Consider the following 17,010-nt stretch of genomic DNA (forward strand, 5'->3'; position numbering starts at 1 on the left):
GTCTTTCTATTGATTACGTGAAAGTTCTGACACAAAGCTCTGTTAGCCAGAATAATGATTGCTTGCACTACTTTAGAACTTTTTGCACGTTTTTGTATGCCTAGTAATTTTTTAGAATGTTATTAAGGAAGTTTATCCTTTCAGTCAACTCTTCTTTGGTTTGGTCGAGATTTTAAACTAAAAAATGCATCTTTCTATTGCGATATCCCACCATTAGTTTTGGCTCCATAGGCTCCTCCTATGTAATGCTCAATTTCTCTATCAGTGCAATATTGGGTAGAGTTTAGGCCAACGGGCTGTTGACTGCTTGAACCAAATAACAGCTAAGGATGCAATCGCTTACTCGAGGTAGCAGTTACATGAATTATGGTCTACGCTTTACGAGCCATGTTAGCTACATAAAATAGGTTGGACCTTGGATCTTTACTCAGGCCTGATGTCATTCACTGGTTGGATTTACCCTATGTTGGCGAGGCAGATACAATTTAGTGGGCTCTTTTAAAGACTGATAAGTCGAATTTAATTAATTATTCAGCCACAGCTCTCTTTTGTCAGTATAATTTCCAAAATGTCTTTATAACTGAAACTTGGCAAACCCATCATAGTACCTCGATCTTAGATGAGCTGGTTCTGCAGAGCTGCAAAATCATACCTGCAGATCAAGTGGGTAAAAGGTACTGAGCAATAGCATGTATAACTCGAGATACCCTATCGCTAATGCAGAGTATTTCTAGGACTATTCGACATGTGACAATCTTGTCCTAAAATTGAACACTAAATTCTTTCAAGTTAGTTTTATCTTCGTTTATCTTCCTCCTTATTCTCCATCCGCCACAGTGGAACTGTTATTTGAAGAAATTAGCAATTTCTGCTTACGAAAAGACAATCTTGTGTTGTTTGGAGATCTTAGTCTAGGATTGGAAACACCTACGGCTCACAGCTTACGTTTTAAGAAAATCTGAGCATTTTTAAACTTCAACTTTTATCCAGTCAGCTAATTCATTCGAGTGGTCACATTCTTGCCCTAATTTTACCTGCATTTGAGGATCTAATCATTCATAAGCCACCCCTTCGATGAGGTTGGATCATTTTGACATTCACTTTATTATGCCTCTTCTTGTGATTAAGAAAATAACCCCTAGAAGGGTAGGAATGAACTGCTTCCTTGGAAATTGTCTTTGGCTAAAGATAGTGAGGATAAAAGCTCCTACTAACTGGATTTAAATGTTCTACTTAATTTACAGACCATCTTACCACCTTATTAATACATTTAATGAAAGGACGCGATTTATCTATAACAAGACGTTCCCTTATCATTAAAAGTCTATCCCACTTAGAAGGAAAAATAATCCATGGTTACCCCGGATCTAACCAAATATAAATTTGAGTTATGGCAGTTACAATGTCACGAGTGTAAAGACTACTTCTTGTATTCAAAACACATATATTCTACAAAGACAAAAGTGTATTCCTGAAAAATCAAAGGAGCAAATAAAAACCTCACAATTTGTCTAAGCTAGTAAACATTCCCAATTTAACGAAATCATTTTTCTCCATTGGAAAATGTTAATGTTGCTCAAAACGATATACCATCTTTGGCTGAACTCTGTAATTAATTATCCAGGCTCTTTATCGACAAAATGACCTCTATGAGGAAGCATATAAACTCATAGACTCATTCATAAACCACCACAAGTAACTCACTCTGCTCCCCAGATATTTTTGAGGCACCCTTAGAAGAATTGTAACTATTACAGAATCACACGTCATTGAGATGGCCTTTAATGGTAGACATTCAGGGTCCCTATTAGCTATGATTATTCTGAAATACATGCAGGAATTGACAGTTGTTTTGTCCAAAGATTGTTTAAACATTTAATTACTCCGTAAAGTCTAATCCATTCCTCAGTTTACCGGTATTGTTGTAGGTGTGCTGACGCTACAGATCGCATCATGGTCATGAGTTACGTTTTTTTATTTTATTTTTATTTCCAAGTTTTACTGCTTCCCCTTATTGACTGGCTCATGTAATGCGTTAATCCGGGGGAAAACACCTGTCCTGCACTTGCTGGGAGTTGCACTTCCCAGCAGTTGCACATGGTGGAACATGCAATTCAAGGTAACTGACATAAGATGGGGGTGGCTTTGGTTTATCTATGCTGTAGGTCTCAATTTGTAGGTTCAAATTTGTGTACAGCATGCGATTGCAAACTATAAAATCAATAAACAGCAATAAAGAAAAAAATGTTAGCATGTTTGCTGTGTTTTTTTAATAATTACTTTTTTGTACGCAGGAAAATGGCACCTTGGCGTGAACTGTGAATCTGCAAGCGACCACTGTCATCACCCTCTTAACCACGGCTTTGATTATTTTTTTGGCATGCCTCTTACACTTCTGAACGATTGTAAAATCAAGATGCCTTCAGAACTACATTCCGCTTATGAAGGCAAACTCTGGTTTTGCACTCATGCCATCAGCCTTGCTGTCATTACCCTGGTAGTTGGAAGACTCACTGGTTTGTTGCTAGTTAGCTGGAAAGCGATCACCGGCTTTGCCTTTTGCGGCCTCCTCTTCTTCGTTTCTTGGTACTCCTCTTATGGATTCATCCGCTATTGGAACTGCTTGCTAATGAGGAACTACGAAATCACCGAACAGCCGATGGATCTAGAAAGGACAGCCTCTCTTGTGGTGAAGGAAGCTCGTGCGTTCATTAAAAGGTAAGTAAAATGAGGCATGTACTCAATTCAGTTCAATAAACCTTTATTCTGTAATCCGAATCACCATAAAAGAATAAAAGTGAAAAAAATATTAATATCGAATTCATACATAATAAAAACAGACAATAAAATTACTCATAAAAACTAGAATATTAAGACAATTAATCAGGTCTCGACTTCTTGATCACCCAAACAGATTGTAAAAAAGAGAAAACCGTAAAAATCACCCATCTGGAGGTACATCGGGGCAGGCCTAACTTGTTTAAAATTCAAAGATTTCAGCAAAACGCTTCCTGGGCAAGATGAAGTACGAGGCAAAACATAAAAAAATTGAGAATATCCTGCAGAGACAGACCGTCGCAGCCGCAGGGTACCCTTTCCTCAGCCCTGTCTCACCCACATGTGGGCGCCAGCATGTGATGCAATTGATTAAGTCTGAACCTGGTCAATAAGAACCTATCTTGCTATGAGGCATGTACTCATAAAACAAGTCTTACAACCGTGCATTGATGCATCTCCTAATGTTTGGCCCATGCCTTAATTTGCGGAGTAGAAAAGGCAAAATAAACATAGAGCACCAATGTATAAGTTTGATAAATCACAAAGATTTCATAAACATTTCCAAATATATAAAAATCAAGAGATCATAATCTTATTGATAGGTAATTTAAATAAGTGCGATGCATTCCGGTTTCCTATGCCTCGTTTTCTGGCAGGACATAACTTTTTCTTCCATTTTTATTATCTATTTTTTGATATTTGTTTGTTCTACAGGCATAACATTACAATACCTGGTACATTCAGGGAAAACTTCAAGTAAATTGAGGTTACCTGCCCACTCTGATAGACAAATAAATTGATTAGTGCATAAGACAACTTATGTTTGCAGGAAATAACAATTATACAACCAACGAAAGTGCGAAAGACTGATTTTACAAAAGTAATAGTCCAATGGTTGAGCCCAGTGCTTTAAGTGGGCTGAACAATATATGTATTGGGGAAAGAGGAGATTGGTGACCTCTACCTAGTGTCACACATTTTAGGTTCACTAACGTAAATTAGTCATTGTCCCTGCATAATTGCATTGAGATTTTGTTGCCATGCAATTAAGAACTCATTCGAGCCCACCCGCCATGTGCTGGTCCATGTTGACATGTGTTAAATGATTCTCAGCCAAGGGCCTATGCACAGACAGCATTTAGCTGCTAGCCGTATATTCTGTCTCCAGTGTCGAGAAGAGTTGGTTATCAGAATAACATGCAGTACCTCACCTGCCCTGCTGTATCATCAATTCGCAACCAAGCCCTAAGCCTACCTCTGGCTGTATAATTGGGCCGCTGGTTGCCAAGACATGATAGGGGACTGTTCTCCATCTTGGGACTTGGAGCAAGTACCAGAGAGATCCCTTCACACACTGACAGTGCAGCTGTGGTGCACCATGGACAAAAAGTTATTTTCCAGGGCTGCACAGCAAAATCCAGTACATGAACTTCAGCTTCCCACAGAGAGTCTCAATCCTCATCACTGGCTCAGCTTCCAGGTGCCTGCCCCTGCAGGCTGAGAGAATCCAGTAGATCAGTGATGCTGCAGGGTCAGTAAGTCCCTCAATCACTGTATCTCCAGGGTTGGGAGTTCAGAGGGTAAAGATAGGAGTGGGAAATAAATGGGGAGATGTGTTTCAGGCTAGATCAAGCTAGACTAGGTGTTCTGGGTTTGGTAACCTCAGATGGCGAAGCGATGTGAGCTGGCCCGAGCCTGGTTGCTCTGTTCTGGGCTGTGTTTACACACAATACCCATAAGGATGAATGTCGATAGGCCGGGCAGAGGTGGAACATAATTGAAGTGCAATGATAGGAGGAGGCTCAGCAAGCCACATTTCTGTATCACTGACAAAAGGCAACATCTATACCAAAGAGACGAGTAAAAAAGACCCTACAGCAGGACAGATGTGGTACACCGGGTCCCTAGATTTCAGATAGGCCCAGGATCCACATGGCTCTCCTGGTGATTGTAGACCCTAGGCCCAATTACTGTAGCCATTGCACATGGTCATTGAGAGGAAGTTGGGTTTTTTGACAAAGTTGACAGTTGCAGGTCATTCTGAGTCATAAAAAGTAGTGGTATCTTTGGTTCTCTGTTTTTCAGAAATGCCTGGGTCTGATAGAGTTCACTAGGTGCAGGAGGACCATTGACCAAAATACTTCTTCCAACCTCCATGGCAATTGAGAGGAAATTCTGTGTTTTTATCCAGGAATTGACATTTGCTGGGCATTCTGGACCAGAAAACCCTGTGAGAAGTTAAGAAAGCTTAAGAGCGAATCACACTAATTATCAAAACAAGCATAGTGTTCTAGGGGGCAAAAGGCTTAGCAGCAAAGTGGTTAATAGTGTTGTTGGCAAACACATCTGTTTGCCCATTTCTAAGGATGACTGTTATTCCTTTTTCAGAAACCAAAAGGGGCCTTTTCTTCTCTTTGTTTCCTTCCTGCATGTGCACACACCGCTCGTTACCACTGAAAGGTTTCTTGACAAGAGCAAACATGGACTGTATGGAGACAACGTGGAGGAGATGGACTGGATGGTTGGTAAGTTTGATTCTATGAGTAGGCTTGCAGGTACAGCTTTCACTGACACTACTATTGCATTCCTCATCTAATTAATAAAGGTTTTTACAAGTAATCTCTCAGTCTTCACTTTCCTTGCAAGTCCTCTCAACCAGATGCAGACAAAGTAAAACTCACCTGTCTCAGCTTTACATTAATTTATAACTCTAACCCTTGAGAGGAGCACCTCCTTGTTATCCATGAAACAGGCTGTAGAAATGGAAGTCTGTCATTTAGAGCCACCTTTACCAAATGTATTAATCAAACACTTATTTAAGAATTAACTGTTGGACACCCCGAGACATAAAACCGATTTCACTCTCCCCTGCTAGTTTCTTTGACATTGACATACCTCTCCCTACACAGAATGGTACTCTCCTCATCCTTGAGAACGTATATGCTCCTTGTGGTTTGAAAAGCAAACCAAACCAAACTCCTATGCAAAACGGAATGCTGATCATTCTAGAACAAGAAGGACGATGGGTGACCCAATTTACCCTTGTAGGTTTGGGCAATGAACAATTGGAGATAAAAAGCTACAAGGGGTTTCGTTTATATAATGCTTAGAGTTAATTAAATTGCACTGGTCGGAGGGGTTAGTTTGTAGTAAATCTAACCCAAGTGTATCCCTAGGATAACAACACAGTTATTAACATCAGTACAGCATTCATAAAACCAAACAATGGTTGAAAAATGGGAAAGCACACGGAAAAAATTATATTTGAAAAGGTATTATATTGAATGAATCACAGGTTGTGTTGGCCTGCGCTGGCTACGAGGGGGCTCATGTAGATGTTGAAGAGGGTGGGGCTGAGCGAGGATCCTTGTGGTACGCCGCAGATGACTTCGGTGGCCGCGGATCTGAACGGGGGTAGGCGGACTCTCTGGGTTCTTCCGGCGAGGAACAAGATGATCCCTTTCAGTGCCTTCTCTTGGATTCCAATGTTGCTGAGGCGCTGTATTAGGGTGCGGTGGCAGACTGTCGAACGCTGCAGAGAGGTCCAGGAGGATGAGGGCAGCTGTTTCCCCGTTGTCAAGCAGGGATCTGATGTCGTCGGTGGCTGCGATGAGGGTGGTCTCGGTGCTGTGGTTGGCTCAGAAACCGGACTATGAGGGGTCGAGCGATCCGTTCATCTCGAGGAAGGCAGCGAGCTGTTTGTTGACGGTCTTCTCGATGACTTTGGCAGGAAAAGGGAGGAGCGAGATGGGGCGGAAGTTCTTGAAGTCGGTGGGGTCCGCTGTCTGTTTCTTCAGGAGGGCGCTGAGCTTGGCATGCTTCCAACTTTCCGGGAAGGTGGCGGTGGTGAAGGAGATGTTGATGATGTCACGGAGTTGGGGTGCGATGATGGAGTCGGCCTTGTTGAAGAGGTGGTGGGGGCAGGGGTCGGTTGGGGATCCGGAGTGGATGGTGTTCATCGTGCGGGTGGTGTCTTCAGTGCTGACCGGGGTCCAGTTGCGTAGGGTGGTGGTGGGGGGCGTTGGTTCGGTGGTTGGGTGCGTGGTCGGTGGTTGGGTGCGTGGTCGGTGCGCCGAAGCTGTTGTGTATGTCGGCGATCTTGCGGTGGAAGGAGGAGGCGAGTAAGTCACAGAGGTCTTGCGAGGATGTGATGTTTCCGGCGCTGGGGTTGGAGAGCTCTTTGATGATGCTGAAGAGTCCCTTGCTGTTGTGGGTGTTGTTGTCCAGTCGTTCTTTGAATGTTGTCCTTTTGGTGGTGCGGATCAGCTGGTGGTGTGTGCGGGTGGCGTTCTTGAGGGCAGTCATGTTTTTTGTAGTCTGGTCGTGTCGCCAGGCTTTTTCGAGGGTGCGGTAGTGTTTCTTGGATGTTTTGAGCTTGTTGGTGAACCACGTGGCTTTCTTGCTGCCGGGTCTGCTGGGAGGGTTCTTCAGTGGTGCGAGGTCGTCGGCACAGTTGGTGAGCCACTGTGTGAGGTTGTGGGCAGCTTCGTTGGGGTCTGTTGCGCTGGCAGGGGGGGTCTGGCTGAGGGAGGTGGTGAGCTGGTCGGCGGTGATCTTGCTCCAGCTCCTGCGTGGAACCTGTTGCGGGTGGTAGTGGGTCGTGGTTCTCCTGAAGCTGAAGTGGGCACAGCTGTGATCGGTCCAGTGAAGTCCGGTGGAGTGGCAGAAGGAGATGTGCTTGCTGGAGGAGAAGACGGGGTCAAGCGTGTGACCGGCGTAGTGGGTGGGGGTGTTCACCAGTTGCTTGAGTCCGAGGTTGGCGAGGTTGTCCAGCAGGGTGGTGGTGTTGCTGTCGTTGTTGTTCTCCAGGTGGAAGTTGAGGTCTCCTAGGAGGATGTAGTCCGAGGAGGTGAGGGCTTGGGGGCTGATGAAGTCTGCGATGTCTTCGCTGAATTGTGTGCGTGGTCCCAGGGGTCTGTAGATGAGGGTGCCTCTGAGGGTGGTCTTGGGGTCAGTGTGTATCTGGAAGTGAAGGTGCTCGGCGGCGGTGAAGGTGCCATAGTGTCTGGACTGTCACTGGCAATTAATTATGAATCTAGGTGGCCACCCCTCAGGAGCCACTGACACAGCACGTATGAAACACCTGTGAATATCCCATAAGATAAAGGACCAGGCACATGGTACCAATCAAGTGCATTTCCTGGATAAGAAGTATGTCTGCTTTGTAGCGTTTGGCTGCCTTTAGCATTGTACCCCCTTTAACAGGGTCTAGAAACCCATTAACATTCCAGGTCAGGAGGCAAACTGTGTCTGTAGTGTTACTGTAGATGGGTCGGTCATGAAGCAGGTCTACAGCTTGAGTAGGGCATCAGTGAGGCAGTCACACGACAGGTGCACATAGCTGCATTGGTGTGTAATGGCATTAAGCTGGTATATGCATGTGTTACGCGAGAGTAGCTGTTCCTATAGGTAGAAATAAGAAACTCCCCACCTTCTCTTGCCCCCTACCTCAAAAACGTGAAGTATCTGTCATGGAATAAACTAGGAACTGTAGTCAACTGGACAACCAAACCCCAACTGGGTCCCATGTACCCTACCTAATACCCCTATCCAGAACATAATCCCACAAAATAAAAGATTACATTTTCGGACGGGCTACGGACTGTCTCTCTGCTGCTGGCACCAGTGTGCCAGATCCAGGGATGGCGAGAGTCTTGGTATGGGACTGGCAGCATAGCATTCTGCAGAGCGACATCTCCGCCATGTGCGCCACAACGGTGTTGGCAGTTGCATCAATCCTCAGTGTTTCGTGGGGATGTCTGGGCACACAGGCGAGCACTTTGCTGGTTGTTGATGGTCATGTCTCTCCTTCAGACACTCCCAGACGACCTCCGGAGTGTCCAAGAAAAGCATACTGCTTTGGTAGAGGACTTTTTATTGTGATGGGAAGAGGAGTATATATGATATTTGGACATGTCTCAGTTTGTGTTTAACGTCTAAAAAGGTGCTTCTCTGCTGTTGTACCTTTACGATATAGTATGGGAAGACCATCACTTTAATTGCGTTACAAAGCAGAATGTCTTGTTTGCGGGAGGTTTACTGTCAGATTGTCACAGACTGTGTAGGAGAAGTCCCTTCCGCCCCTTCTAGGACTCCCCTGATCCTGATGTTATTTTCTGTGAGAGCAATCCTCCGCATCTTTCGCCTGCGTTTCGAGGTGATGGATCGATTTCTGGAGGCCAGTGATCATAGTTTACAGGGTGTGTAGTGTGGCTTTGGCCTGGGAGATGTGGCTCTCAGATTCTGTGTTGCGCAGAAGGGACATGTCCACCTTCAACTAGTCTATCCTCCCTTCCAGGAAGGATGGGGATACCTGGGTTGCGCGCATGATGGAGTTCGACATGTCTGGGGCCAATGGGGTATCTGGCTGCAGGGGGATCCACAGGTTGGTGTCATTGCGGGCCTTTTGTATTTGTCGATGCACCCCGGAGAGGCCTGTGCACCAGCTTGCTTATCTTCTTATGTGGAACAAGGGGACACTAAGTAACGAAAGCCGAGCCTCCAGGCATGGATAGATGGGATCTCAGGGAGGCCTTTAGCCCGCCTCCAGTAGCTAAAGATGCCTGACTGTGTGGAGGGAGTGCGCTACAGTCATCTAGTTCATGCCAGCCTCCGATGTTCTCTGCTTGTGGGCCTTGCGGTCTCCAGTCTGAAGAACCTGTGTCTTGTATGAGGGCCCATACCTAGTCACCTCGTAGCTGCTCATGGGTCCCTGGCTGCAGTGCTTCAGTTAGATCATGAGGGAGCAATTCATGTGCAGGAGTAAACTGTGAAGAAAACCAAGGCCCCACCTGGCTGTGGCCTGTAACAAGGGGGGGCAATCACTGTGGTGGTGGCATGGCAGAGAAGCAGCTGCATACCCTTTATGCTCGGAAGCAGGTTGGTTGCTGTGTTGCCCACTCCGTGCCCGCCCACTTGCCAGAGCTGCAAGTCCAAGCTCTTACTGTGTGTCCAGGCATCGGTGTTTGTTTGCGCTCAGGCTCGTCGCTGTGTGGGTGAAGAAGTTCAGGTGCTCCTGTTGCTGCATATGCCGCTCATGTGGCATGTCTGTTCGCTGCTTCCTCCGTGGCCTCTGATTCTGGCCCTTTTCCCTGGCCCCAGACCTTGAGGGGGAGACCGGCAACCCCCTATAACTACTCCATTTGAAAGGGAGATACACCAGGCCTAAATATCTAGTAGTAGGCTTCCGGATTTAGGTGAGAATTATGGTACAAGACAAGCCCGACATGTACCAGTGAAGCATATTGAATGGTAATCTCATAAGCCTTCGGCTATGATCAATATATTAAGTATACACAGTCATGGATAGATGATCAGTCACTTAGGTGATTACATGCTGCAATTTCTTTGCCAATTTTTAATTATTTCTATTCCGCTCCAAAATTCCCCATAATTGCGAATTTGTTTCGAACTGGATTCCCTCCAGGAATAGATGTTTTATGCAAATTTCTTGGATGCTCAGCTAACTATTACTTTGTCCTGATGATGACCGTGTTTTTTCACATTGGCCGAAACGTCATCGACACACAAATGCGTCCGCAATTGAAGAAGGACGCATTGTTTTGCTTTGTGCGGTTTCAGTTTTGTCCTGAACTCCCTCTGTTTGTATAATTCTTCCAACAGCCACCTGTCCATTTACACACTGTATTGTTCATTCATTCTTTGTTACCAGTGTACTGTTTTGAGCGCCACTGTCTTATATGTTTTAGTATTTAAGGAATTGAATACATTTGTCAAGATTTTATAATTATTTGTTCATGGGTGTCTGCCCTTTTTTTTCCTTCTCCCCTTTTTTCTCTTTTTGCTGACGTTTTCAGTTGGTAAATGTTGTGGTTTGCAATTATGTTTGTTGTACATAGTGATATCTTGAACCCTAGTTAGGATTCATTAAATACCGAGTAGGCCATGCCTTGGCCCACTGATCTCCCCTACCGTGAGGAACATGCCTGGCCTAGCGGTGCACGGACACCATACACTGTTGCAGGTCAAAGCCTGGCCCCGGTCATTCACAGGTGTCTCTTTCCTCAGGCAGGTGTCCGTGGGACCCAAGGAGCCCACTGGATTTGTCAGGATGCAAGACTTTGGTAGAGAGTCAGCGGAGCTCAGTAATGAGCGGCTGCCTTGCTTGGCATCATAGCCCCCCCCCATTTTATGCTTTTTACAATATCACTTTTTGTTGTGCTTCCAGCATTTATTAAGAGTGTGTGTTTGTAGCTTGTCTTCCATTTGGTCTTGTTTCATGTTTATGCTTTAATCCACTGTACTTTGTCAATGTTTGCTTTTCTCAATTTAAATTTCATTTGTGTTTGCAGTATTTATTAACATTGTTTATGTTTCTCCTTTTTCTTCATTTTGGTTGCGTTTTGTGTTTTTGCTTTTACCCGCTTCCCTACCTCGTTGTTTGCTTTGCTGATTTTTGAAAAATACAACAATGCCTTCATTCTATAGGTATTCATTGATCCCTTTTTAGATCTTGCCTAAACAGCGTGCATGTGCTGTTGCAGTAAAGGGCTTGGAGACCCGCAATCATTTCCTATTTTCAGGCTTGCTTGTTAGTCATTGTAGTTGGCTTGTAATTGGGCACTATACTCATTACTAATAGAAAAACTCTCCTTTCTTAACACTCATTCACTGACTCATACCACACATTCAATATAACTTCTATTGTAAAGGTAGAATAGTTGGTTTTAATTATCTGTGAATATGAAGTATTTACTGTTATTGTTGGTCAGAATAAGCAGAAGAAGTGATTTAGAAAAAAATGGAATTGATGTTTTCTGATATCCAGTACAATCCAATAGTGTATATATCATATTGTAACTCTAAATATAATAAATTAGTAATAAATTAGACGTTTCTACATAATGCAGTGTTTGGCCAGGAGGATCGACTGACTCAGCTTATAAAGAGCTGGCTCAGTCATGCTGCAATATTTATCTGCAGCAGTTTATCACTTCCCCAACTCACTTAAAGGATCACGTCTTGGATCTGATCCTAGCAGATGCCAATCGGGTATCGATACGGGACATTGTCCCCCAATGCTGGACGGATCATTCACTGATTTTGTTTTCCCTGTCAGTACCAGCCAATTCGTTAAAATGTGGTAGGACCGACGCTGCCTCAAAGCTGGGTAGACAATGGTCACGACTCCTAAAACAACCGAGTTTGCCAACCCTGCTGCCTGATGGTTCTTCCATGGGCAACAGTGTGGAGGATAGCTATGTAAACTTTAGTCATAACATCTCCAAATCTTTGGATGAACTGATTCCAGTGCGGAAAATTAGAGATAGGGCTAGATTGGCCATGCCTTGGTTCACTAAAGAACTCTTTCAGTCGAAACTCCAGTGCAAACGAGCAGAACGTACTTGGAGGAGACACTATCTTGCTTCTGATAGAGTTCTTTATAAGCAGGTATTACAGAACTATAAAACTCAGATAAAACATGCCAAAGCTACTTTCCTGGAAGAAACTCTACTGACTGCAGCAAATAAATCTCAGGCCTTGTTTAGGGTTGTCAGGGAACTATCGCACCCAGCATGCGCCTCAAAGGACATTCCAGCCTCCCAGCTGCTTTGTAACTCTCTGGCAAAAGCCTTTGAGGACAAGATTACTTTTATCTTGAGTAATCTAGGGTCGTCATCTGTGATGCCCACCCATGCTACGCCTAATCTGGCAGGAGGGACTATCTCAGACATCCAGTTGGAGTTGAAGGCTGGGAGGGCCCAACTGACTAGTTTTCCTCTTCCGTCCTTTGAGGATTTCTGCACGGTGGTGAATGGGATCTCGTCGGGCTCCCCTCTCGATCCACTGCCATCCAAATACTGGAAACTTTTTCAAGAAGAGCTTTTCCCCCCTCTTCATGCCATCTGCTGCCAATCTTTCAGTACAGCTCAAGTCCCAGACTGTTGGAAGTTGGCTGTGGTTTCGCCTCTTTTAAAAAAGGATACACTGGACCCGACCTGTCCAGCAAACTATAGGCCTATCTCCTTGCTTCCTCTACCAATCAAGATCTTGGAAAAACTGGCGACAAAACATCTGTCCAGTTTTTTAGAGACTAACACCTGCTTGGACGAGGCTCAGTTTGGCTTCAGACCAGCCCATGGAACTGAGTCTGCATTGGTGACCGCTTTGGATGACCTTCGTTCGCGTGTCGACTCTGGTCGAGCAGCTTTTTTAGTGCTGCTCGACATGTCGGCCGCGTTCGACACGGTCAACCATGCCATCCTGATCAGGAGACTTGAGGAGGTTGGGGTAGCTGGCCGAACCCTGGACTGGGTGGCCTCCTACCTTAGTAATAGACATCAAGTGGTAGCCTTACCGCCTTACCGCTCGGACATCAGGCAGGTAGGCCAGGGCGTACCGCAAGGGTCGGCCATCAGCCCTATTTTATTCAATCTATACCTCCACCCCCTGGTCAGTATAATTAAGACCTTTGGCATTGCGGTTATCAATTACGCGGACGACACGCAACTTATCTTCTCGTTTGAGGGTAGGGATGCGGTGTCTCAGGAGACCTATCATCGCTGTATGTTAGCGACGTCAGAATGGCTGAGTCTCAACTCATTGCAATTCAATAGCTCTAAAACTGAGGTATTACACTGCTCCTCGGACTGTATCCCTCGTCCTCTGCCATCGGAGTTTTGGCCTCCTTCCGTTCAGGGTACAGGGGCAGCGGCAGTTTCCACTCGGAATCTGGGAGTGCTATTTGAATCCAATCTGCAGCTTGACGCATTTGTCAATAAAACCGTGGCAACGTGCATGCTACTGCTCCGAACACTGCGGAAGATTTTATCCTTTCTTCCGGCCCATGCCCGACCAGAGGTAGTGCGTAGTATCATCTTAAGCAGGCTTGATTCCTACAACGCGCTACTTCTGGGGGCACCGGCTGCCCTAGTGGGTAAGCTGCAACGAGTGCAGAATATGGCGGCTAAGTTGGCTCTATCCAGGCGGCGCTCTGACTCATCTTCCTTAGCACTCCTGGATCTCCACTGGCTGCCTATCTCCCGGCGCATTGTTTTTAAGGCTTTATGTATCGTTTTCAGGGACCTTCATGGCCAGGGACCCCCCTCTTTACAGAGGATGTTCTCCTGGTATGTCCCCACTAGATCTCTTCGTTCCTCCTTGGCATGCCTGGTGGTAATTCCCAAAATCCTAAGGACGCGGATGGGGGGGGCGTTCCTTTAGGTTCACTGCTGCCAAGTTATGGAATGGTTTACCCTTGCCCTTGAGAGCCACTGAAAATCTCCCTTCCTTTAAAAAAAGTTTAAAAACCTACCTCTTCCCCAGATCGGTGTAAAGTCTTAAGGCGGTATAAAGTTGAGTGTTGAGTATGGCAGACCAAGTCAAGCGCCAGGATACCCTAAGGGTGACAGTATAGCGCTATATAAATACGTCATACAATACAATACAATATATGAATGCTAATTGGCAAGAAAGGTCAAACCTTTGCAATAGAAGTTATTTTGAAAGGATGGGTTGAGTGAGTGAATGAGTGTTAAGAAAAGGGAGCTTTTCTATTAGTGAATTCACTTTGAGCCCCTGTCCCTTTTTCAATTAACAGGGCACCTCTCCCATTTGTGCAGAGACTATACATATTACATCACTTCCTTTTAATGTTTTAGAGCATAGACGAAGTACTAATTCATTGTATTTCATTTGTGTCTTTCCGCTACTGTAGCTGTGCTTACGAGAAGCTCTTTTTTCTGAAACATATTTTTTTGGTTTCGTATCAGCAGTTGGCATTTTTTCTTTTGTTTCTGATCGGCATGTGTATTTGTTTTGGTATTGCACCAGTATTAACATTTTTTTTTCATTTCATCTGGTCGATTAGCACCAGTCCAACGTTTGGACAATGTCTAGCTCTTAAAAATTTAATTGTAGAGGCTTCTGCAATGTTTCCCCTAACCCAATGAGACAAATTCATTACTGAGATTGATACCTTAGAGGGGATATTTGGAATGGAGCCAGGCCGCGGAGAATCCACATGACCCGGTAGAGGTTATATGTAGACGTTCCATGCATGCCTCGTGAATCTTTTTCACTGAACACAGGGTATGCACTGGAGTAACGAAAAGTGAGGGGGCCTCAATGCACGATACTTAGGGGGGCCCCCTCCGGGTTCAATCAGGAGCTCTCCCGGCCAGAGTTCAGTGCCGAGGGGGCCCCTTGGAGCTAGGGGCCCCGTCGCACCGCGTGGGCTGCGGGTGCCTGTGTTACGCCCCTGAGGGTATGCCTTCTATTGCCATGTGTTGGCATTAAAGGCAAGTACTTTTACTACACACTGCGCATGGGGGATGCAAGGACCATTGGAAAAGGGGCTTTTGTCCATAATACTCACAAAGACTGGCATCGCGGACTAGCATGGGCACAGGCGCTCTACGAGCTGTGGCCATGTTAGGGCCAGGCCCATTAATTCAAGCAGAAATTTTGCATCTTCAAGATAATTAGAATCAAGTGTAAGGCACAAGTCAGGGGGGTGGTCAAGAGTGAAGGAGTACCAACCTCTGCTAGTTTTAGAAAGAGGATGCTGTCACCCTTTGCCTCCGGCCAAAGACACTCAGCGGAGTTTCCGTTTGTTGTCGAACAGCACTCTCATATCTTTGGTGCCTTGATTTTCTTTACTTTTCTAGTGACTCTTCTGATGGGGCTCCCTTACAGAATGTGAAGAGGGCGACAGATTGACATTAGAGCCCTATTCTCCATGACTGAACAATTTAATGTGAAGCCAGTTTAAAATTGTTAGAAACGGGTTAGCATGGTGCGGAGCGGGTAGGCTAAACTCCAGGGCATTGTGTAAAACATCTGCGCAGCACACACTGGCGACACACAAGGCAGACTACAAAAAGAGACTCCACAACAGGTTGCATGCTTGTGTATTATACTAAATACAGTAGGATGCAATCACTGTGGTGAACACAGAGCCAACTGGCACCAGGTAGTCATTTACAGAGGGGGACTATTTACAGGGCAGGGCCAATCGGGCCGCTGCCAGAATCATCACTAGGCATAAACAGGGTAAATGAAAGTCAGTACTAATATAGGTGTAACCTATTAGAATGGCACATCATACATGACCTTAGGCATGGGACACATTAGTATGAGGCATACAACGTTATCAGGCCTGAACCTAGGACATCACAGAAAACCATTAGGTCAGGCATTAGGCCTACACACATTAGCATAGGGCGTCCTCATCAACATAACAGCATGAGCAACACGTGGGCATAGCATTAGCATAAACAACGCATTATGAACTCGCATGAGGTCTAAACCACCCTAGAATGCGGCATCTCGTTAGCATGAAACCATGAGGCATAACATTAGGCATACAACCCTCCTTGGCATAAATGCGCGAACATGGGGCACCTAAACAACACTTTATGCATCACATTAGGCATCATCATTGGCCATAAGCACAAAATTAGCATGTGGCGCACGACTCCCGGGGGGGGGGGGCCTTCTCTGGGACTCTAACCCTCAGAATTGCCCAATCGTTCCAACTGCCCACTGTCTGGCGGGGCAGTTGTAGAAGATCAAGTTATCACTGGCCCCTATGGTCCTCTTGAAGAGGCCGAAGGGGAGGGGGGCACCGACAATGTACCCCGATGCCTCTTCTGGGTCTCCAAAAGGCACCAATGGTGCAGCTGCCTGCTTTTCTGCAAGGCAGCTGGGATCGATGTGAGCCCCACTCTGGGGCTCCAAAAGAAAAGTAAGGGCCATGACTTTACAGTCGCCGGCATTGCCACTTCTGGGGCCGCTTCCCGGCACAAGGACCAAACACTAGAGTAGTCTCCTCCTTTGGGGTGTGGAAATTCAAAATTTCCCGAACTTTACAATAATGAAGAGGCACTGGTGCACAACGCTTGGAAGGCGGCCCCATCCTCACCTCCCGAATCGGCCCCTGCAGCACTCACCGGCAGTCCTGGGCCTCCTCTTATGCTGCTCCAGAGCTCTCTGGCCTCTCTGGCACATGCAGGGCTTCCCTTCTCCACACAGGGGAGGTCCTGCTCACCAGCCCCGCTCCTCCGTTCTTCCGCTGACACTGCAGCACTTCCCAGGGCATGGAGCGAAGTCTCAGTCGGACCCGCCAACCACGAGGCAGTTCTTCTGGCTTCACCCGGACCCCCTCCTGGGACCCGGGACTTCTGGTCCTCAGCTTGGGGAGGCGAGGTAGGCTCCCGTCCTCCTTCTTGCATCTTCCTCTGGGTGCCAGATGGCAGCGTGGGCTCACGT

At 45.9% G+C, this 17,010-nt stretch overlaps 1 protein-coding gene across 3 annotated transcripts in view; it reads left to right on the forward strand.

Moving 5' to 3' along the window:
• Positions 1 to 17,010, forward strand: part of LOC144772896 (arylsulfatase D-like) — a 547,027-nt gene that overhangs the window by 386,990 nt on the left and 143,027 nt on the right. For all 3 annotated transcript variants that reach the window (XM_078657568.1, XM_078657569.1, XM_078657570.1), the window contains exons 6-7: positions 2,295 to 2,718; positions 5,167 to 5,303. In XM_078657568.1, coding sequence (XP_078513694.1) covers positions 2,295 to 2,718; positions 5,167 to 5,303 — 561 coding nt within the window. The remainder of the gene's footprint in view (positions 1 to 2,294; positions 2,719 to 5,166; positions 5,304 to 17,010) is intronic.

This window comes from Lissotriton helveticus, chromosome 8 (genome assembly GCF_964261635.1).
Source record: "Lissotriton helveticus chromosome 8, aLisHel1.1, whole genome shotgun sequence".
NCBI lineage: Eukaryota > Metazoa > Chordata > Amphibia > Caudata > Salamandridae > Lissotriton > Lissotriton helveticus.